Source organism: Ictalurus punctatus, chromosome 29 (genome assembly GCF_001660625.3).
Source record: "Ictalurus punctatus breed USDA103 chromosome 29, Coco_2.0, whole genome shotgun sequence".
Classification (NCBI taxonomy): domain Eukaryota; kingdom Metazoa; phylum Chordata; class Actinopteri; order Siluriformes; family Ictaluridae; genus Ictalurus; species Ictalurus punctatus.
The window spans coordinates 13959208-13980775 of NC_030444.2; the positions used below are offsets into that span (position 1 = coordinate 13959208).

At 41.5% G+C, this 21568-nt stretch overlaps 2 protein-coding genes across 3 annotated transcripts; one reads left to right on the forward strand and one right to left on the reverse strand.

The window, feature by feature from the left end:
• Positions 1-9578: 9578 nt before the first annotated feature.
• On the reverse strand, positions 9579-17659 carry LOC108260732 (clathrin heavy chain linker domain-containing protein 1). Of its 2 annotated transcripts, XM_047152261.2 has the most exons (12): positions 17347-17659; positions 16240-16427; positions 15839-15972; positions 15538-15739; positions 14002-14117; positions 13809-13908; positions 13243-13349; positions 12996-13167; positions 12621-12823; positions 12160-12339; positions 11442-11662; positions 9580-11146 (listed from the first exon to the last, which is right to left on the reverse strand). In XM_047152261.2, the coding sequence occupies exons 1-11, from the start codon at positions 17509-17511 to the stop codon at positions 11466-11468; spliced, it is 1764 nt and encodes a 587-aa protein (XP_047008217.1). In that variant the 5' UTR covers positions 17512-17659; the 3' UTR covers positions 9580-11146; positions 11442-11465. The 2 variants fall into 2 exon arrangements, with proteins under 2 accessions (XP_017316707.1, XP_047008217.1); XM_017461218.3 differs by having other exon boundaries at positions 9579-11146; positions 13809-14117.
• A 743-nt stretch (positions 17660-18402) lies between these two features.
• On the forward strand, positions 18403-21315 carry rps27a (ribosomal protein S27a). Its single transcript, NM_001200293.1, is given in 6 exon segments — positions 18403-18420; positions 18532-18596; positions 19037-19091; positions 19447-19532; positions 20891-21022; positions 21128-21315. Coding segments are annotated over 5 exon segments (471 nt in total). The 5' UTR covers positions 18403-18420; positions 18532-18548; the 3' UTR covers positions 21278-21315.
• Positions 21316-21568: the final 253 nt, after the last annotated feature.

The window sequence follows — 21568 nt, forward strand, 5'->3', positions numbered from 1 at the left end:
CCCTTAATTTCCGCATGTCCGTGAATATCGAACATCGAACGTCAAACCAACTTTATTCCAGTCCCCGTGGCCTAATTTTGCTGTAATATAAAGTCTATAAATGTGTAATATTATTATCTAAAATCCCCTTATATCTTTTGTACAGTTTTGGATTAAATTGTTTCACATTACATAAACTGACGAGCTTTCCAAGAGAGATAGAGACACATAACGAGTACTTTATTGATCCTCACTTTGCTTTGTAATGGTGTTATAATGGAAATTATATTGGTTTAATGGAAACTCTAACAATCCCCGTGGGTCTCTACTGGAAATTTGTTGCCTTCTATTGGTGGCATGTTATGTTTAGTGGACACCGTTAAGGACGGGTAATGGTTTTAATGGTTAGCTGGTGGTTTGTAATGGTAGTGGAAACAGTTAGAATTTCTGTGATGGTGTCTGTTGTGTTTCTGCAGCAGGGAAAGGGGGAAATTTGGTGTCACAACAGCCACAACACAAGATCAACAGTTAGGACTAAGACTTAACACAAAAGCTTAAAAGTGCACAATAAACTCATAAGATACCACAAATAAGAAGAATAAAAAAATATACATATAAATAGATCTCCAAGTTATTTACAGACTAAGATTGCTGTACAGATTAACTGTATGAATCATATTACAGGTTGGCAGGCTTAAACCTGTACGTTTGACATGTTTGATGAGCGGTTGTGGTAGTGTGTGTCTAAAAATGTACAATAGTCATAAGTAAAGTGGCAGTACGTGCGTAAGAATGTGCAATATGTTGTTCAGGATGCAGTGTAGTAGATGAGGATGCGAAATAGGTACACATGTCCATCGTCTCCACTGTCCGCAAAGTTCCCCAACCTCATCGTTGAGTCGGATAGCAGCGGGCAAGAATGACTTCTTTTACCTTTCCTTCTTACAGTGAAGCTCCGCAGTTTGGCCAGTGTGGCATGGAAGGGGTGTTTGTTATTGCTATTATGGTGGGATGGATGGATACACTATATGGACACCTGACCATAACACTTGTATGTGTTTGTTGAACATCCCATTCCATATTTACTCCCCTTTTGATGTTATAAAGCGCTCCACTCATCTGGAAAGGCTTTCCACTAGATTCTGAAGCGTGGCTGCGGGGATTAGTGTTCATTCACCACAAGAGCATTAGTGAGATCAGGCACTGATGTTGGGATGTCGAGGAGGCTCCAGTTCCAGTTCATCCAAAAGGTGTTCAGTGGGGTTGAGGTCAGGGCTCTGTGCAGGACACTCGAGTTCTTCCACCTACCGGGTGCCAACCCATCGCAGGGCACGACCGCACACATACTCACACACTAAAGGCAATTTAGAGATTACAAATCAGTCGACAACACACGTCATTGGACTGGAGGTGGAAACCGGAGTGCCCGGTGGAAACCCCCTGAAGCACGAGGAGAACAGGCAATCTGGCTGGTATTTGGGTTGATTAATGGAGACTTGGCAACCCTAAATGTAAGGCAAAGTTCAGTATGTTTGCTCCAGAAATGTGCAGTAGTGTTACATAACAATTTAAACTTTTAAATAGGCTGGTGGTGGAGAGTTTCAAAAGAGGACATATGGTGGAAAACTGTATTAAATTATAATTTTAACAAATAATAATGAAGGCCCTACTTTCTAATGCGTTTCCACATGGTTTACTGACTGTGACTTGATAGAATGATGTAATGTGAGGCTAAGTTCAGCTTGCAAAATCATGTCATCTGAAGAGAAGTTTTTCATACACTAGTCACGGACAGTTCCTTTTTTCAATAAAAATAAATAAAATAAAACAAACTGACTCACTGTACTGTATACGTGTTGCGTTGTATAGAGCTCTATGCTGTAGTTACATGACTATAAATAAAGGCTGTAGTTTTGCCACGTGAGCTTGGTGCGCTTAAAGCCGCCCTTTAACACGCCCGGGTCATGTATTGATTTTCTGGTGTTCTGAAAAGAATCAATATTCCTACATGTGCTGTAACTGTAGCGAATTAAACACCTAATGCACTTCAGCCCAGTGGACATTAACGGGAAAAGGTAACGTTATCCTTTCGAGCATGTTCCTCCTGCACTTGCATTGCATTATGTGACTCTGCATTCGCAATGTGCTTAGACGGCTTATTCTCGCTTCACTCAGCCTTGGATTACTGCGATACGGATGATGATGCAGCTTCAGTCACTTTTAGATTCAGCATTTTGGCAGGAAGTAAGATTTTGGAATGCACGTCCCCATGTGATAATATTTGAGAGTCATAATAATAATAATAATAATAATAATCATCATCATCATCGTCATCATTCAATCAATAATCATCAGGGATGATTTAAACAGAAATGATTATTTTCAAAAATTATTGTTATCATTAAGTGATCGGGAATGAATGATATTTGCCCCCCCGCAATACTATTATTTATATTCTTGTATTTATTTCCTTTGTCTTGGGACAGCCATCAGATCCTGGCGAGTGAAATGGAGAGAGCGTACGGTGTAACCAACACCTCCAAACTGCATTATTTAAGTTGCACACTGGTTTTCACTCCTGACTGTATCACTTTTCTAAAGCAGCGGTGAGAGAAAGAGAGAGAGAGAGAGTGTGTGTGTGTGAGAGAGAGAAAGCGAGAGAGAGAGCGTGTGAGAAAGAGAGAATTAGAGAGAGAGTGAAAGAGAAAGAGCGAGAGAGAGAATGAAAAAGAGAGAGAGAGAGTGTGTGTGAGAGAAAGAGAGAGGGTTAGAGCGAGAGTGAGAGAGAGGGAAAGAGAGAAAGCTAGAGCACGAGAGAGAGAGAAAGAGTGAGAGAGAGGGAAAGAGAGAGAGAGAGAGTTAGAGAGAGAGAGAGAGAAAGAGTGAGAGAGACTGAAAAAGAGAGAGAGAGAAGTGAAAGAGAGAGAAAGAGAGAGTTAGAGCGAGAGAGAGAGAGAAAGAGTGAGAGAGGGAAAGAGAGAGAGTTAGAGAAAGAGAGAGAGAGAGACTGAAAAAGAGAGAGAAGTGAAAGAGAGAGTTAGAGCGAGAGAGAGAGAGAGAGAGAAAGAGTGAGAGGGAAAGAGAGAGAGAGTTAGAGAAAGAGAGAGAGAAAGAGAGAGAGACTGAAAAAGAGAGAAGTGAAAGAGAGAGAAAGAGAGAGTTAGAGTGAGGGTGAGAGAGAGAAAGAGTGAGAGAGAGGGAAAAAGAGAGAGAGAGACAGAAGTGAAAGAGAGAGAGAGAGAGAGAGAGAGAGAGAGAGAGAGAGAGAGAGAGAGAGAGAGAGAGTGAACAAGAGAGGGAAAGGGAGAGAGAGAAAGAGAGAGAGAGAAAGAGAGAGAGAGTGAGACAGAGAGAGAAAGAGAGAGAGAGAAAGAGAGAGAATTAGTGTGTGTGTGTGAGAGAGAGACAGAGAGAGAGTGAGACAGAGAGAGAAAGAGAGAGAATGTGTGTGTGTGTGAGAGAGAGAGTAAGAGAGAGAGAGAGTGAGACAGAGTGAGAAAGAGAGAGAATGTGTGTGTGAGAGAGAGACAGAGAGAGAGAGTGAGACAGAGAGAGAAAGAGAGTGAGAGAGAGGGAAAGAGAGAATGAGAGAGAGAGAGAGAGAGAGAGAGAGAGAGAGAGAGGGAAAGAGAGAATGAGAGAGAGAGAGAGAGAGAGAGAGAGAGTGAAAGAGAGAATGAGAGAGGGAAAGAGAGAATGAGAGAGAGAGAGAGAGAGAGAGAGGGAAAGAGAGAATGAGAGAGAGAGAGAGAGAGAGAGAGAGAGAGAGAGAATGAGAGAGAGAGAGAGAGAGAGAGAGAGGGAAAGAGAGAATGAGAGAGAGAGAGAGAGAGAGAGAGAGAGAGAGAAGACGCATTTTCATGTAAGTCAGTCAGGACATGTTTGTGCTGCTTTGTAAAAGCCGCCTGTTTTGCATCGTGCAAAAGACATATGCAGATCATCTCGCTCATAAAATCGATTCGTTTAATTCCCAATAAAGATACTACTTGTGATATTTAACATTCTAGACGATATTTATTCACCAACCGCACGAGAGTGTGTTTTCTCCCACATCTTTAAAACTCTCCCTAAACATCTGCTGCTATCTCAGGAATGAGGCCTTGCGAAGGGAAAACGGATAGGATAAGAGTCCAAAAAAAGGACGGCCCGAGTCTGTCTGAAAGCATGGAAGTGTCTTGATTACACACTCCCAGCTCTGTCACTGCTCTGAAGAGGATTCTGGGACATCTGCGGCACACAAGAAAGCGACTCTGGAGCTGAAAGTAGCTTCTGTTACAGAAGAAGCGTCCAGACTCGTGCTATAAATCTATAAATGTTTACAGCACGCGGTACGTTTTCATTTACAGATCATTCTTCAAGTATGTAAAACGTAAGACGCGGGTGTCTCTTTGACATCCATTTGTGAGCGTGACTGAAACCAGTAGCACCATTTTCTAGCAAGCTAGCTAACATTAGGCTAACGATTATTTTGAGTAATTAAAATAACTAGCCACATTTTGTAGCAAGCCAGCTAACATTCAAATACGTGTATAACTAGCAACATGTATACCAAGTATCGCAAAGTGTAATTAAACCCAGTTTAGCTTGCTAGTATATGTTTTAATTAATAACAGCAGCTAAGTTTACTATCAGGCTAACCTTAGATTAGCAACCGAGCTAACATTATGACTGCATGACAAGCGAAAGGTACAAAGGTTTAGTACGCTTGGTTCGCACACAGAACTGTAAAAACAATGCTGAAAGTCTGACTACATTCATCATGTCGCTGCACGTAGCAACTCCAGCAGTTGCTCCTCATAACGATCCTCATCCCCTGGTGGTGATAGAACATCAGTCCAGCATGTCATTCCTGTTATTTTTAAAGAACGTAATGCGATAGCTGGTTCAGCTTTGACAGGAACTCATGCGGTAGACGTCAAGGAAGCTCCCTCCCTCCCTGCCTCAGTGAGCAGATGGAAAAGTGAAAGAGGGGATATGAATAACCACGTGAGGTTCTGGTCATCTCTGCGCTTAGGGGATTTTTAGGGGGACAAAAGGGTAACAGAATTATTCATGAAGCATGACTAAGTATTCTTTGATTTAAGAGGGTGAGCAATGACGATGGCACGCTAGTTGTCGTCCTCGCTGCTCTCTCTTTCTCTCGTTCTCTCTTTCTACCACTGCCTTGTTTATGCAACAATCATCCAGCACTTGAAATAATGAGTGGTGGGTGGAATACGCTTCTTCGTTCAGACGAGAAAATAAAACAGCGACATGCAGGAAAATCGACAAATTAAAATTGTTTTTTTGTTGTTGTTGTTTATTTTTATGTTCTTTAGTAAGGGGCACGATAGCTTAGTGCCTCGCACTTCCAGGGTTGGGGGTTCGAATCCTGCCTCCGCCGTGTGCACGTTTTCCCCTTGATTCGGGGGTTTCCTCTGGGTACTCCGGTTTCCTCCCCCAGTCCAAAGACATGCGTTGTAGGTTTATCGGCATTTCCAAATTGTGTGTAGTGCGTGAGATTTTCGAAGGCATTTTTGCTCTACGGCATTTCTTTGCAAGCATCTAAAACTTTTGCACAGTACTGTATATATATAAAAAACACAATATTTGAGATATTCCAAATTGAATTTTTGTTATTTACTTTATTAAATGAAAGTTCATCACAAGTGTTATGTTATGTTATGAACAAGTGTTATGTTCATCTAATTAGATGCTCTCTACATACATGTCCCGCCCCTGGGGGCGTGTTTTCACACATTATTCTCTTTTTACATTCATCCAACCATTATTTTTTTACTTCTGGAAGAACACGGGGTCTGTGCAAGCTGTTGGTATTTTGGGAGGAGCGGTTTACCAGCTTGGGGCCGTTCAATGCCGGAATGTCGCCCAGTAAGAATTCCATCTTTATACACCGTCACGTCATCTCTGTCAGTAAGAGTCAGTGATATCGCTTTATCCATCACGACGGCACGTCAGACATCTCCCAGCGTCAACCTCTCGGTCACCATTGGCGCCAACGACGGCTGACCTCGGCTCAAACACGTTTGGCGTAACTTCAAAAACACACGCCGTCTCGTCTTCTATACGGTCCTGATTGAAGCGTTCAGGCGTGGGTGAAAGCGACGGTGAGAAATCCTCCACGGTTAATAAAATGCTCTCGCTGAACTCTTCGCTGTTCTCCGTATTTAGCTAGTTCGCCAAGCTACCACGTCGAGTTTACATTCGGTAGGGCGTAACTTGACCGCTATTGTCCGTTACTCCGACTTCCTGTTTCAAAAAGGAACGCGTCGACATCCAGAATCAAATCACAGCTCTCGAGAGACTTTCTTCCTCGCAGGGCGAACTTGCACAGGATATGAGCGAGAGATGCTTTATCATTCTTCAGAATTTGTTATCGTTCCCCAGAGATAAGACAAGCATTCCGTTTGGTTTGAGAGGCCTGAGCGAGGACGCTAGACCAGGATCAGAAATGCAGAATCATTATAGAGATTAGAGTCGTGATGACGCTGCTCTCCTGGGCCTATGAAAGATTTGTCCGTGACGATGGTCAACATTTCTACAAGATCAGGTCAGAAGTTCTGAAAAGACAGCAGCGATGAACGAGGACCGTAGTGAAGGAGTACTCCAGCAGCTTTCTCGTGAATATCTCTTCATATCTCCTCATGAATATCTCTTCACTGTATCTGTAGAGTATGAGTCATTCCCAATGAATGGAAGTCTAAGGGCAGATGTCGAATCCTGCCTAGAAACATTCAGAGCATGAAATGAATGCATTCTTAGTAAAAAGGTGTTTGTAAATGAAGCACTAAAATCTATCATTCAGAATGTTCTCAGAAAGAAGAATGGATTTATTCCACTCTTAAAACATAGAAAAACACGGCTCTGTAGCGAACGGCTGGGAATAGCGTGAGTGATGACTTGTTTTGCAGATTGTTCCACAACATTAAAAGGTAACTCTAAACGGATAATACTGCATACGTGTTGTTCTTTAATTAATCCCAATAAAAAACAAAAAACAATTACAACCATTGGCAAACCGCTGTTGTAGCGGATGATGTGTCGTCACGGGAAATAATTAACGTTCTTGTGAAGTGCCGTGAAACGTGCAGCGTTATTCGACGTGTTGACGTAATTTCCACTGAAACAGGAAGTCAGGGTGGGACATATCAAGTGGCCCCTCCCCCTTTTCAACTGGTTTCCGCCACCCTCGATACAAGGAATTTTACCCGGATGCTTGTCGGCAGTAATCACATCCGTACACACCTCTGATGAAGTGAATACACTGAAGATCAGTGGTCACCAACCCTCGTCCTGGAGGTCTACCTTCTCTCAGGTTTCATCTCCAACCAAAATCGAACACACCTGGTTTAGATGAGCAAGAACTTCTTAAGGCAATGATTAGATGGTCGGATTATGGTTGGAGCTAAAGTCTTCAGGAAGGTAGATCTCCAGGAACATTCAGGAGAAAGTTGGTGGAGTATTCCTTTAACCCCGCAAATCATCTTAAAGCATATTATTACCAAACTAATAGGAGGTACAGTATGCAGCTACGAAGGTGAGATGTGCAAGTCTCAATGAGGAAAAGCCTTGCCGTATTTGAAGCCGTTCTGTGGCACGGGATTCCGTTGCACCAGATATCCTATTGCCTCCTCTGCTCCCGTTCCCAGTGCTGCAGTTTTGCTGCACTACCATCCTGATGAGACAGCTAAAGTGATTCGAGTGCGACTGGACGTGCTGCCTTGTTCTCAGATCCAAATCTTGGGTTGTTTTTTTTTTTAGGGGTGGGGGGGTGGGGAATCAGACTCTGGCGGCGACTCAAAAGGAGGAATGAGGTGCAGCTTGCACTGTATAGTCTGTCTGAGGAGCAGAAATGAATTAAAGACTGAATGCGTGTCAGCACTGGAGGGGAAAGAGTGATATCAGACTAAAAAAAAAATGAAAAATGAACGAGTGAGTGTACGAGAGAGAGAGAGAGAGAGAGAGAGAGAGGGATGCTGCATTACCTTAAAGCAGAACGATCAGATCTGTTCATCTGCAAGCCGGAAGAAGGTGACGTGAAACTTTACACAGTGCGTGTTATATATATATTTATATAAAATAAGACGGAAAAACACTGTGGAGAAAAAAAGTCCCCGTACTGGACTACACGGCTGTGTTGACTGTCTTACTTTATCCATTTTCGTGTTCTGTTGAATCAGCGTTACAGATTTAGCAAGTTAATATGCTGAGGAGTATGTTGATCGATCTAAAGCTAATACTCGTGTATGTACTGTGCACGCTGCATTGTTTAGTGTTCATGCTGTGGGCGGCCATTTTGATTTGCCGTCACTTGCTGAACTCTGGGTTGAGGATTTCCCAAGTAGGAATTCAAAAAAATATTCCCTAATTCGAGTTACAACCTGTAGTCGAATACACCTTAAATCCAATCAGTCACAATGTAGCCACGCCCCCAAGAGCCCTTCACCCCATCCTCCATCTTTACTGCTGAGAAACACAAACATGGCCGAACTCAATGTTAAACGGCGTCGCCAGATCGGCATCGACATCAGTATCGCGCCGCGCCATTTGTATCCATTTAAAGTCTCCGAGTTGTACGCGTCCTCAAGTTGCGGTCAAGAGAGTTGCCGAGAAACACCGAGAGGATTGTAAACATGTTTGCTTTGCATATTGGACCAGTGTGGTGTATTACATGCTTTTACGTTGCGTGTACAGGAAGAACTTTACGACTTCTGGTTGATGCGTTGGTGTTTTTTTCTTTAATATACGTCTATAAAAATGGATTATAAAACTTAAGACCAGCCAATTGCATGTTTTTTTTTTTTTTTTAATCAAGCCATTCTCATGTGTGTTCATGAAACACTGCCGTACAGCGCATCTGCATATTTCTCCTTACGCCGTGCCAGGAGTTTTAAAATCCCCCTCGCTCACTCTCCAGCTACCGCGCCGGGACTCTGTGAGCCCATTTTCCATTTTCGTACACAGCGACGTTCACGCAAACTAAAATATCAGCCTGGCTAAATATAAAAGCGCTCCAGATGGAGAGATTACAATGGGACGTGACAACGGATCGTGGACAGATTTGACTCTCGGCTAACGTTCAGAAATAGAAAGAAACGCTAATTCAACATGGTGCTAACGTTACGCTAACCTCCGAGAGAGACCTGTGGAAAAGAGACGACTGGTAACGACTCCAACCTGTGGAAAAGGGTCATAGGGTCACGAAGGCCATGTTAGTAAAAACGCTCACGTTAGTAAAGCAGAACGTTTCATTTTAGCAGCAAGAAAACTGGTTTGTTGGAAAAGTGGAGCGCTAAGTTCGCCACCCACTGATAAATGTTACTATGGCAACCAGTAGTAGGATTGTCTACTTCATTATCATAGGACAATCTGTCGGGGATCCGTTTCAATCAATATGGTTGAAATGAAATCTGTAAGAGTTGGTCTTGGACAGTGGGACATGGAGCAGTGTGTAGATGAGGCGTGAACACTGGGAGGGTATTGAATGTGAGAGTTGAGCTGCAGGGAGAAAAACAAGCCGGCTGAGTCGAGTGAGGTAAGGTGGCGAGTGACGCTGCAATTCTCCGGCTACACACACACACACACACACACACACACACACACACACACACACACACACACACACACACACACAAACAATGACCTCGCAGAAAGTTCAGGCTCGGCCCGACTCTGCTTGCTGCAGGAGATCGATAATGCCTTGAAGTGCCAAAAGCTGAGGCTGCCCTCCACACACACACACACACACACACACACACACACACACACAGTTTATCAGCATCTCATCAGCAACTGATTTCTATTGTACATTCTAGAAAAAGGTTTATTGTAGTTCAAATAAATAAAAAAGCTAAAAAAAAACAAAAAAATAATTAAAATTATCCTTTATATTATGTATATACACACACAGTGCTGACAACTAATATTGGCTCCCTTGGTAACTATGAGCAAAGAAAGCTGTGATAAATTGTCTTTGTTTAACCTTTTGATCTTTTGTTCCAAAAAAAAATTCACAGAAATACTCTGCTCTCATGGATATCAAACAATTGCAAACAAAACAGGCTTATTTATATTATATATATATAAATAAAACTTTGTTAAATATAGGTGTGCAACAATTTTTTATTATTATTGGTAGTCCCATGTTCTAAAATGTATTAATTTTATTAATTAATGATGAACTAAAATAACATAAGACTCAAATACGAAATGAAATCTGTGTCACTACGTTTTTTAATTTTCAAATCGTGGATCTTGAAGATTTCAAAGTTGAATTTATTTTAATTTATTTTTCCATTTTAAAAACAACATACAGCACAATGAAGCTTTTTTTTTTTTTTTTTTTTTTAAAGTATTTAAATGAATTCCTTCATTGTGGGAATTCACCTGCGTGTTTCCTGACTGCTGATTGGCTGAAACGAAGACGATTAACGATCCGGGTGACGAACTGAACGTGAAGAGCATCGTGCTGCCTGAATTTAGACGTTTTGTTACTTTAAAATGAAAAGGGACTCAATTATATATTTAAAATGTAACTTATAGAATAACCGATTTAAATTTAATGGCATTTAAAACAAACATCGAAACAATTTCAAAATAAGGGCTTTTTTTTTTTAAAAAAAAATCAAATTATGATTACAATAACTATCAGTTTAAATATGAAATTTAAACTGAAAATAAAAATATAAATGTCGTTAAAATATTTCTAAAATAATAACCCTATTAAATATAATAAAACAACCACCAACATAAACTGAAAAGAATAAAAAGAAAACAGTTTAGGAAAGCTACCGTTTACACATATATTTGTTATTGTGGTCTGCAAAGCAGATGATTGGCAAACGGATCATAAAAACATATGCATAAAGAAAACTGACGACAACAACAACAACAATCATCATCATCATCATCATCATCATCATCCTCAGAAATAAATCTCATCCTCTGTGCTGTGTTTAGAGATGAAGACTAGGTTTTGCACGTGTGTGTGTGTGTGTGTGTGTGTGTGTGTGTGTGTTCTGGGAGAAAAGGATCACTGAATGTGGGTGTTTGTAGACTGAGGAGGCGTCGCTTGCTTTCATGTGCCTTGTTACCATAGTGGCTAAGCGACGTGACAAAGAGCTCAGTGTGCTGCGGGGGTGATCACAAAGCTGGCCTTCTCTCTCCCCTGCAGAAAAAAAACAAAACAGTGACCATAACCTGCCAACAACGCCACACACACACACACACACACACACACACACACACACCACACACTGAAAACTCTCTACGGTGGAAGCTACGCGGTGACGTGTGGTTGTTTAGTCTAGTATTCAGGCTGCGGCTGCGATCCAGCCAAACACCAGGTCCTCCATGTGCAAACTGTATTCTAAAAAGTGCTGATGCACTGAACAGGAAATAACGAGCGTCTCTGAAGTCTGCGATGACAGAGCAGGGGTTGTGTTTGGAACGGTTTGACTCACGGGCTCCTCCTGGTGGTCGGCTCGCTACATGAAGACGTGCTCCATGAGCTTGGCGCTGTCGAGGCCTGGCGAGAGGCGCATGGCACCGTCCTGGCGCAGCAGTGTGGAGGTGATGTCCTGCGCCAGGTCGAGCCGGTTGGTTTGCTCGCAGCGGGCGGCGATTTCGCTCCAGCTCTCGACGCTGCACAGGTCATCCTCCAGGACTGTTTTTTCTAACGCATCTGGAGGACACACGTTAAAGAACGAACGATCGTGAGCGTGCGGTTAAACGACATTTAAGTACAGTTAAACATTACAGTGCTTATAAACCCCCCGAGTCAGACACGTCACTCTGACGTCAGCCGTACCTCCTATTACTAATATATATAATAATCTAACATATAGTAATAGACATTTTGTATATAAAATGACACTTTTTTTTGTATTTGCAAAACTACAGTATGCACGGTTGATACACGAGGCCCTAGGTCCTCGTCTGCCTTAAAGTCTGCGTAATGTTCATCTTTAATCGCGACAATAACTGAAAACATTACAAAAATGAAGCATCGTCATTCTAAAATGCAGAAAATGCATTACTAGTACATAGTATAATAACTCGAAGGGTGACGTGTGTCAAACCTAAACGCCTGCCAGGTGCTGCATATGGGATGACATCGACATACTGCATGTCCTGTGTGTGTGTGTGTGTGTGTGTGTGTGTGTGTGTGTGTGTTCTGACCTCGTCCTCCTGCATGAATCTGCTCCAGCAGATGGAAGGCCAGATCCTCCAGGTCAGAGTTGAGAAGATAATGACAGATAAACCCTACAGACATCAGCGCCGGCACGCGGTCACACGGCTGAGTGAAATCCCGCAGCAGAGCCACACTGGGAAGTCCCCTCAGCACGAACATACAGTCGTCTGTGAAACATACGCGCGTTTACCGTTGGGAAGGAGTCTCCAGTGTCAGTGCTTAGTAACGGTCAGATGTAAAGCTGTATGTTTTCTGATATATGATTATTATACAGTAGTACATAAGTTATTTATTTATATATATCAAACGCGACAGCGACCCGAGTTTCTTCTCAGAGTCGATATTTTACTGCAGATACCTGTATTTGAGGAGAACGTTTGAGGCTGTGCGCTATATTAAATTAATGAATGCATATTGTTAGTACGTTGTGAGTGATGGTGTTTCTCACCGATGGTGAATTCTTTGTTGTAGTAGATGTACTCTAAAGCTGCGCCGGTCAGGCCGCGCTTGCACATGGTCAGCGCGGCTTTTCTGAGCGCGCCGCAGGCCGAGTAAACGATCTGGGCCAGGGCCAAACAAGTGTCCACTGCGCGTAGGTCATCATCTCCATGGCTACAGATCAGATCACCTAATTCCTCGCTGTACGTCAGCCTGTGGGTGTAGCACGACGAGTGTTCACCATCTTAAAATTAGAACAAATAGAACTCTTTCCAGCCCCCCCAAAACAAAAAAACAAAACTGTGCAGTGAGATTTTCTCCTAAAACACCTTCGTATTATCTTCAAGAATAAGAGAATCAAAACGTTTTTGGTTTTTTTTCCCACCTGTGTTGAGACACCCCAAACGTCACCAGCTCGACGTAGCCGTGCTTTAGGGCACAGTGGACCCCCTCCGACGACAGCGTTTCCGGCAGCGGTTTTCCAGGCGGCGCCGAGATCATCAACAACCGGAAGAAGAGCAGCACAGGAGGAAGCGCCCCCTCGTACGCCGTGATAGCTGAGGAAAGAGAACGATAATCGCTACGCTACAGTTCCACGTCGTAGCAGGAGAACACGATGGGACGTACCGTACCTTTGAATTTCTCCATGACGCCCATGTTTCTCAGCACTCCGTGGGGCGACCTGGCAGCGTGAAAAGCGGCGTCCTCATACTCGCCTGCGTCAAACAGCTTTACAAACCTGTGGATGGTGGAAATGCAGCAGGGCTTTACTCTAAATCCGAGTCGGTAAACGCACCTCAACAGTGTTGACACGGCGGTGGAGTACTGGAAGGTTCCGACCCTCACGTTTGGATAAATACGATTACATGATCAATAGATACAGTATACGGGTGAATGTAACCCGTTCTGACGTGGCGCTCTTTAGTAAATAAAACGTGGTCAATTCGTGTTATATACCCTGTTATATTGGAAAACAATCAACTCCTAGGTCGTAACAATAACTGAGCTTCATCACACCGCCTGATTGTTGATTGTTTTCCTAGAACGGCATGATACGGAGTGTTTTATTCCTTCGATGACAATAAAGATGACTTGTTTTGGGTCCTGAGTCTGAACCAGGACTACGGTGCGATCTTATAAATAATAGATCCAAACCATGACAACACTTTTCTAACGTTTACGATGAAGGATCGGAAACCTCTCGACGTAGGCCGCCAGACGTCTGGATTCTTTGATTTCGCCAGGATCGTCCTCTTCTGAACGATCAGCGCGGAAGCCTTTGCGGTCGTCTTCACACACTAGGATAAAAGAACACGATGAGAGCAGGACAAATACAGAGCAGAGCGTCTTCTGTGGTCTGGTACGAGCCGGAAGCACGGTTGTTGCTGCACCTTTCATTTCCGACACATGCTTCAATTCGGAGGAGAGGAGCTCGAGTAGAGGAGAGCGGCTTCCTGATTTTGCCCAACGGCTGAGAGCTTCCTTCAGGAGAGTTAACCGTTTATACCTAGTGGGTAAAAGACCAGGTCATTGTACATACGTGTAATTAAATGGACTACTCGTGATTTCGGTGTAAATCAGTACTACTTTCAAGAACTAATTTTGTTCAACACAGTGATTTTTTTTTTTAAAAAACAAAAACAAAACTATATCACAAAACCAGAGTTATTCAGCCCAGAAATTCCACATAGAGTGAGGTCCATAAGTATTTGGACAGGGACCCTATTTTCATCACTTTGCCTCTGTACACCACCAGACCGCAGACTTTCAGCTTTAATCCAAGGGGTTTGACAAAAAGATCACATTAACCGCTTAGGAATTACCGCCATTTTTAATGTAGTTGCTCCATTTTCACTGGACAAACTAACAATTATAAATATAAGGATTATTTTTTAATACTTGGATGCAAACCCTTTGCAGTCTGGAACCGATGGACATCGACAAATGTTGAGTTTCCTCCAGTGAGATGCTTTGCTGGGTCTTTACTGCATGTGCCTCCATTTTTACTTTTTTTTTAATTGTTTTTTTTTTTTTTTAAAGAAAAGTCTAACCTTGCCTTTCTGTTCTTGAGTATTACCGGTGGTTTTGCTGTGTTTACACTCTGTATTTGCATTCATGAAGGCGTCTCTCGATTGTAGACTTTGACAGAGATACTGTACGCCTACCTCCTCCAGCGCGTCCTTGACTTGACGTTACGGAGGGGTTTTTCGCAGAATGTATTCTGCGATCATCCACGTAAGTGCTCTTCCGTTGGTCTGCCGGGCATTTTGGTGTTGCTGAGCTCGCCAGTGCGTTCCTTCTTTTTAAGAACGCACCAAATTGTTGATTTGGCCACTCCTCAAGTTTCTGCTGTTTCTCCGATAGGCCCGTTTTGTTTTTTCAGCCTAACCGTGGCCTCGACACTGTTCCCATGCACAGCTACCAAATGCTAATCCAACTACTGGAATCAACTCCAGACCTTTTTATCTCCTTAATTTGTCATGAAATAACGATGAAACGGGCCACACCTGGCCATGAAACCGCTTATCAGGCAATTGTCCAATTACTTTTGAGCCTGCGCAAATGGAGGGACTCTGTAATAAAGGGCTGTAATTCCTAAACGGTTAAAGCAATATTTTTGGTAAACCCCTTGAATGAAAGCTGAAAGTCTGCACTTCAATCACATCTTGATCACTTCATTTCAAATCCATTGTGGTGATGTACAGAGGTAAAAATACAAAAAATAAAAAAGGGTGTCGCTGTCCAAATACTTATGGACCTGGCTGTATTTCAAGATTCAGCACGTAAACAACATGCACGGGGTTTTAGGTTGAGTTTTTAGTGTTGTCTCGTACACTCTTTGGATAGTTCGGGTGTTGTAAAACCCGCTCAGACAGGTGCAGACTGAAAACCCAGACTTTAAATAAAGTGTTTAGTGACGTTCTCACCGGAGCAGCAGTTTGTCGTTCTCTACAGAGAGTTCATCTCTTTGGTTCAATACGACCTTCATTTTCACATCCAGGTCGGTTTTGACCTGCACTGGAACGTATTGGTTCTTTTTCTTATTCAACAGTTCGTTTCGTTTCTGCGCCAACTGCTCCAGATGTTTATCCAGGGATTCTGGGTTTAACGACTCACTCAGTGAAAGACCTGCAGATGGAGAAACGTCAGGAGGAGTTGAACACTGAACCACATCACGGTCACGATCTAGACATTTTAACTGACGTGCATGTGGCAGTGTTGAAGTACCTGGTAACTGACCGGTGGGAACTGTGACCTCTAATGTTTCCCGTTGTTGGGAAACTTCTTGTTCATTTTTGCACTCTTGAAGCCTTTTTATCTCTGCTTGTAAATCAGTAGTGTTTCGCTGAATGGCTGAAATCCTGAATGAACAAAAAAAATCGAGGTTTGCTGTAGACTTTTGCATGTTTAAAAAATAAAATAAAAATCCCACTCCCACCCATTCCCAAAGGAATTCCATCCAATCCAGTCTGCTCCTGAAGGAGTTCTGACCACTCCGGCTCCTGACCTTCCACCGTCTTGCAAGCTCCATATCCGACCCTGCGGTTCATATGTTTGATACCAGTCCCGATGAACACTTTTGGATTGCTGTCTGCAATAAAGCTCTCTGGAAAATGAAAATCTTTTACCTCTCCTGCAGTTGAGCAGCTCTTCTCTGATAGTACATTAAGGAGGTGGGTCGAGCCAGCATGGCCTTCAGTTTTCCCCGAGCAAGCCGGGCCTGACGCTGATCGCTCTTCACCGAGGCGATGAAGTCATCGTATTCTTTCTTGATGGCCGTGAGAATCGGTTTGTACGCCGTCGCGTAGTCGATTATCTAACAAGTGGACGTCGAGATGGTTACAAAATGTAGGCTGGTCTTTTTGACAGCGTGCTGCAGAAACCTTGTATCTCCAAAACTGACTTTTCAAGAGGAAGAAAACTTATTTATGGGCCAATTAAAAAAAAATGTTACATAGTGTATTTAACCGTTTCATCCTCACAGAAGTGCATAGAAATGAGACTTTTCAAATGATGTAAAAAAAAAAAAAAAAAAAAAAAGTAAATATGATTAAATAATGAGATTTCTGTAGCACAAATAATATAATGAGGAAATAGTAGAAAAGTAAAAATTTGAAATTCTTCTGGCACGTAATACAATAAAAAAAAAAACACAACACAACAACAACAACATAATATTTGTATAGTATGCAAATATATTTGCCACTTTATGACATTTTGGGCTCGTTTATTTGTTTTGTTTTTTTCCTTTAATGAATGTCGAATTAATTTCCTTTAATGTATGCTATAGACATTTAAGTATATGAAATCAATCTTTGCCTAAACATGACACACACACACACAGACACACACACAGACACATACATACAATGCATTTACTATGTGTTATTAATATATTATACAGCATGTCTTAAACATAAATACACAAATCATTATGCTGTTGTTGTGCTTTTATGTTTCTATTAGGCCTACATTCAGAACTGGTATAGGACAAAATAAATTAAATAAGAAACAGTCTAATGACATAAATGATCATGTTTTTAGTAGCTTATGCATGATTAATAATTTCTGTATTGTCCTTTAAATGTAATAATACAGGTGATTCATTTCAGTATGCCTAAATAATGACACTCATAAGGATATTTTCATCCTTTTTTGATTTCCTTGATCAAAAAACACTTACTAAATATGATGATTAAAAATATATATAATTAATATGAATGTATTGAGTGTACCTTATCGAAAGCTGTGCTGTAAATGGTATATCTCTGCTCATCCGGTCCCTCATCAGGACAGCCTAACTGCTCCTTTTCACTCTTTATGAACTCTTTTAGTGACTGCATGAAACTCCTGTCACTGGCAGATTCAAACAGAGGCGCGGTTCGTCCATTAAACTCCATGAGTCCTTCTGTTTATTTCTAAATATTTTGTAAAAATAACTGCATTACACCATCTACACAAAGTTGGAAAGTAATGTCTAGTTGCTATGGAAACGAGTATGTCTATGGGTGGTGTAGTTTTGCTTCCGTTAATTACTTCCGAATGTGTCGTTTGAGTCCAGACATTTCGAATCGACTCCGATTCTGATTCAAGGGTTTTAACGGGAATCGACGGAGTCGGTTCGGGGAGTCGACTCCACACACACACACACACACACACACACACACACACACACACACACATTTTTGGTTGTTGTTGCTCAGATTTCAAATACTGAAATACAGGACAGGAAAGATGCACTTGTAAAATAAACAGTGCAATGTTCAATAAGTAGATAGCACGCCATTAGCTCCTAATTCCTTCCTTCCTTCATTCAACTTTGGCAGACCTACTCCTTCATCGTAGTTTTATATTTGACTTTATTTTATAATAATAAAACATTGCCTGAGTGCTTGTGTGTGTGTGTGTGTGTGTGTGTGTGTGTGTAGAGAGAATTCCATTTCGCTGACATTTTAGGGAAATATCATTTTGTGAAATCGCATCTCGGAATCGACTCCCTGCATTCTCGTTTACTACTGCACTGCATCAGAGAATCGATTCGTTGTGACCAACTCACTACCCTAGCCGCCGTTTCTAAAAAATAAAAACAGTGAGAATATATATATTTTTTATTCCATATCAGTAAAAAGTAAAAACCCCTCAAAATTAAACCTTTGCTGATATTTTATTTGTTACTCCAGCTTACTGTTTTGACATTTTCCGAACAGGCATCGTGATGGACTCCTAGCCCCTGCAAGCGACTCAAGAAAACCCCGTGGCGCGTTCCGAAAGCCCTTTTCTCAAGGTCCGCCATTAGCGAGAGGCTTGTGGTGAGTTGAGCTCCGGTTTTGTATTTAATAAACAAGTTGAAAATGCGCACCAAGTTACACAGTGATGGATTCATGCTATTCAGGAAACGTTTTTGTGTGTTTTGTGTGCAGGTGGATTAAACTGCAAAATGCAGATTTTCGTGAAAACCCTTACGGGGAAGACTATAACCCTAGAGGTGGGCAGAGGAAGCGCGTTGGCTCACACACGTTGAGCTAGTTTTCATCTCCATAACTGACTTTACTCGGTTGTTTTGAACAATATAACTGGATTTACATAAACATATTAAATGTTTAAAGTGTTATCAGGAAGCCTAGAAGCGATAACTAACTTTGAACTCTTGCTAAACCGGCTAGCCGGTGTCGCACGTGTAAACAGCGTTGATTAGCATGTCAGGAGAAAGTCTTGCTAGCCATTGGCTCTTGTTTTATTCAAAACTAAATTTAAGTAGATAAACAACGTGTCATGGACTATAGCTGTTTTTTTGTTGTTGTTCAGACCTGCTTGTGCTTCTTTATTAGCTCCACGATTTAGAAAGCTTATTTCCATGCACAGCTAGACATCATGACATATTTATACAGTGCTCTATTAGAATAAATAAATTCTGTTTGTTTGCAGGTTGAGCCTTCAGATACTATTGAAAATGTCAAGGCCAAAATCCAAGACAAAGAAGGTAAGATTATAGACTATTATATTGTGATAAACTGCCTTGATGTATTGTCAGTATCCCTGGATCTTTTAACTTTTCTTTACAGACTTTGGAGAAATGGTTTTACACATCCTAATGTTAATTGCCTTTAAAAAAAATAAATAAATAAATAAATATATATATATATATATATATATATATATATATATATATATAAAATTCCAATTTCTCTTCAGTGGTCATTTATAGACATGGTATTAAAATATCAAGCTGTTGTATATCGTGGAAACGTCTTCTGACGCACCCTGAATCTGTACCTGTTGTTGTGGCTTGTCTAGATGTAAAAATCTAACCGATTTATCTTCCTGTTTGAATCCAGGCATCCCTCCTGACCAGCAGAGGTTGATCTTCGCTGGGAAGCAGCTGGAGGATGGACGCACCCTGTCTGACTACAACATCCAGAAGGTGAGCCACATCTTCAAGACCACAGACGCTCAATGCTGGTCCTGGACCTTTTTATTCTTTTCTTTTGCTGTGGTCGAACCCACACACTTGAGCTGAGGAAAGGGCTGTTAATTATCTGATTAGTTGGATCAGGTGTTTTGGGAGCAAGGAAAAGACTGAAATATACAGGACTAGGGATGGGGAACCTGTTACAGGGGTTCTTCTTTAACTGTGAAATATATTTGGTGAACACGGTTCAAGTATTAGACTTTAATAATAGTAATGAAAGTAATGTGTATATTATAAGCTGTAGACTTTTTTTCCCTGCAGAACACTAAACTGACATGTTGCAAGGTTTGGATTAAAACCCGTTTAATTCAGGCTAATAACTTTCAGAATGCAGTGATTTTAGTATTTTTCATGATATTGGGTTGTGCTTTCTACCACTTAACAAACATCAGTCTCCTCTTTAATTGACAACCTACACGCTATATAATATTTAAAAAATCCAGACTTTTTTCTTAAATATCAGCTCTTAAAATATTCCTTTCACAGTTTTCAGAAACACTTTTTAGATGAAGACGTGCTGCATGTAGATTAGTTATGATTTTAATTGATTACAAGGTTTTAGTCATACCTCATGTGAGTGTATAAATGCAGATCTGTTTATGGGTGTTTTGTGTGGTGTTTCACTTTTAGATGGGGGTTATTGCTATATTGGTTTGAGAGGTTCTCTGAGAATTAAATCCAGCTGTAAAGAGTCTGTCTTGTGTTCATGTTGCCTTTATAAGACTTGAAGGTGAAGGTCATTACATGATGTGGATAAACCCATTATTATTAATTTTTCTTGTCAATTATTTCCTGTTTTTGTCCTGACTTTCCCCGCCATTGACCTTGATAATGAATGTTGTATCTCGAGGCTCATGGAACCATCTCTGTGGTTATAAAGTGCAGAAATTGTTCTGAATAACTTACTAGCTAATAGTTTGGTGAAGGTAATGTCCTGCACAAGACTTTCATACAAATAAATGTCATAATACTCGATGCATGATCTGTATCACAATGTACGGTAAGTTTGGGGGGAAAAAAGTAGCTTGTTTATTGAACAAAGACTGCAACAGAGAAAATCATGAAGAAAATTAAGTGATTAAAATCAAATTGGCTGTTTCTGGTCAGTTTGTTTAAAAAATAAATAAATAAAAATAAACATCACGATGGACTCACTATCACAATATTGATGCATCTTCACATGACCCATATATGGGCAAGACATCATTTAAAAAAAATATATCCACATTTAGTGTTTTACGGTCATCAGCGTGGTCACCAAATATCCCCAAGCCATTAGACTGAAATCTCCTGGTCTTTGTCTGTTCCAGGAGTCCACCCTGCACCTGGTGCTGAGGCTGCGTGGTGGTGCTAAGAAGAGGAAGAAGAAGTCTTACACCACCCCCAAGAAGAACAAGCACAAGAGAAAGAAGGTCAAGCTCGCTGTGCTCAAGTACTACAAGGTGAGACACCTGAACATACCTGTTTTTTATTTGAGATAAAAGAGAAAACTCTTTTATTGAAAACAAAAACCACTGCCCCGGGCTGATCGTTTCTCGTTGCGTCAGGTGGACGAGAACGGAAAGATCCACCGTCTCCGTCGTGAGTGCCCAGCTGACGAGTGTGGCGCCGGCGTCTTCATGGCCAGCCACTTCGACAGGCACTACTGCGGCAAGTGCTGTCTCACCTACTGCTTCAACAAGCCCGAGGACAAGTGAAAGGATGTACAGTAGTCAATAAAAATGTTCCAACACCCAATCACCATGCTCTGCGTTTTCATTTCACCTGGTTCGTATCGGTAAGAAAGCTGGTGCTGGTCTGACTGCGGCTTCACACGATCCGGATGTGAAACGTGTTTAGTTTAAATCAGTTGTGACGATGAAGTGGACTGGTGTTCTGCCAGCGGGGTAAATTCCTGTCACAAACACAAATAGTGCCCCCATGATCCATGAATGAACAAAGTCGGAGTAAATATGGATGGATCAGGAAAAAGAAATACCCCCAATCTT

Coding starts and splice junctions, on each gene's coding strand:
- LOC108260732 (XM_017461218.3), bottom strand. CDS start 17,511: ATGGAGTTTAATGGACGAACCGCGCCTCTGTTTGAATCTGCCAGTGAC. Junction 16,428..17,346: donor ACAGCACAGCTTTCGATAAG/GTACACTCAATA, acceptor TCCACTTGTTAG/ATAATCGACTACGCGACGGC. Junction 12,340..12,620: donor CAACAAAGAATTCACCATCG/GTGAGAAACACC, acceptor TATGTTTCACAG/ACGACTGTATGTTCGTGCTG.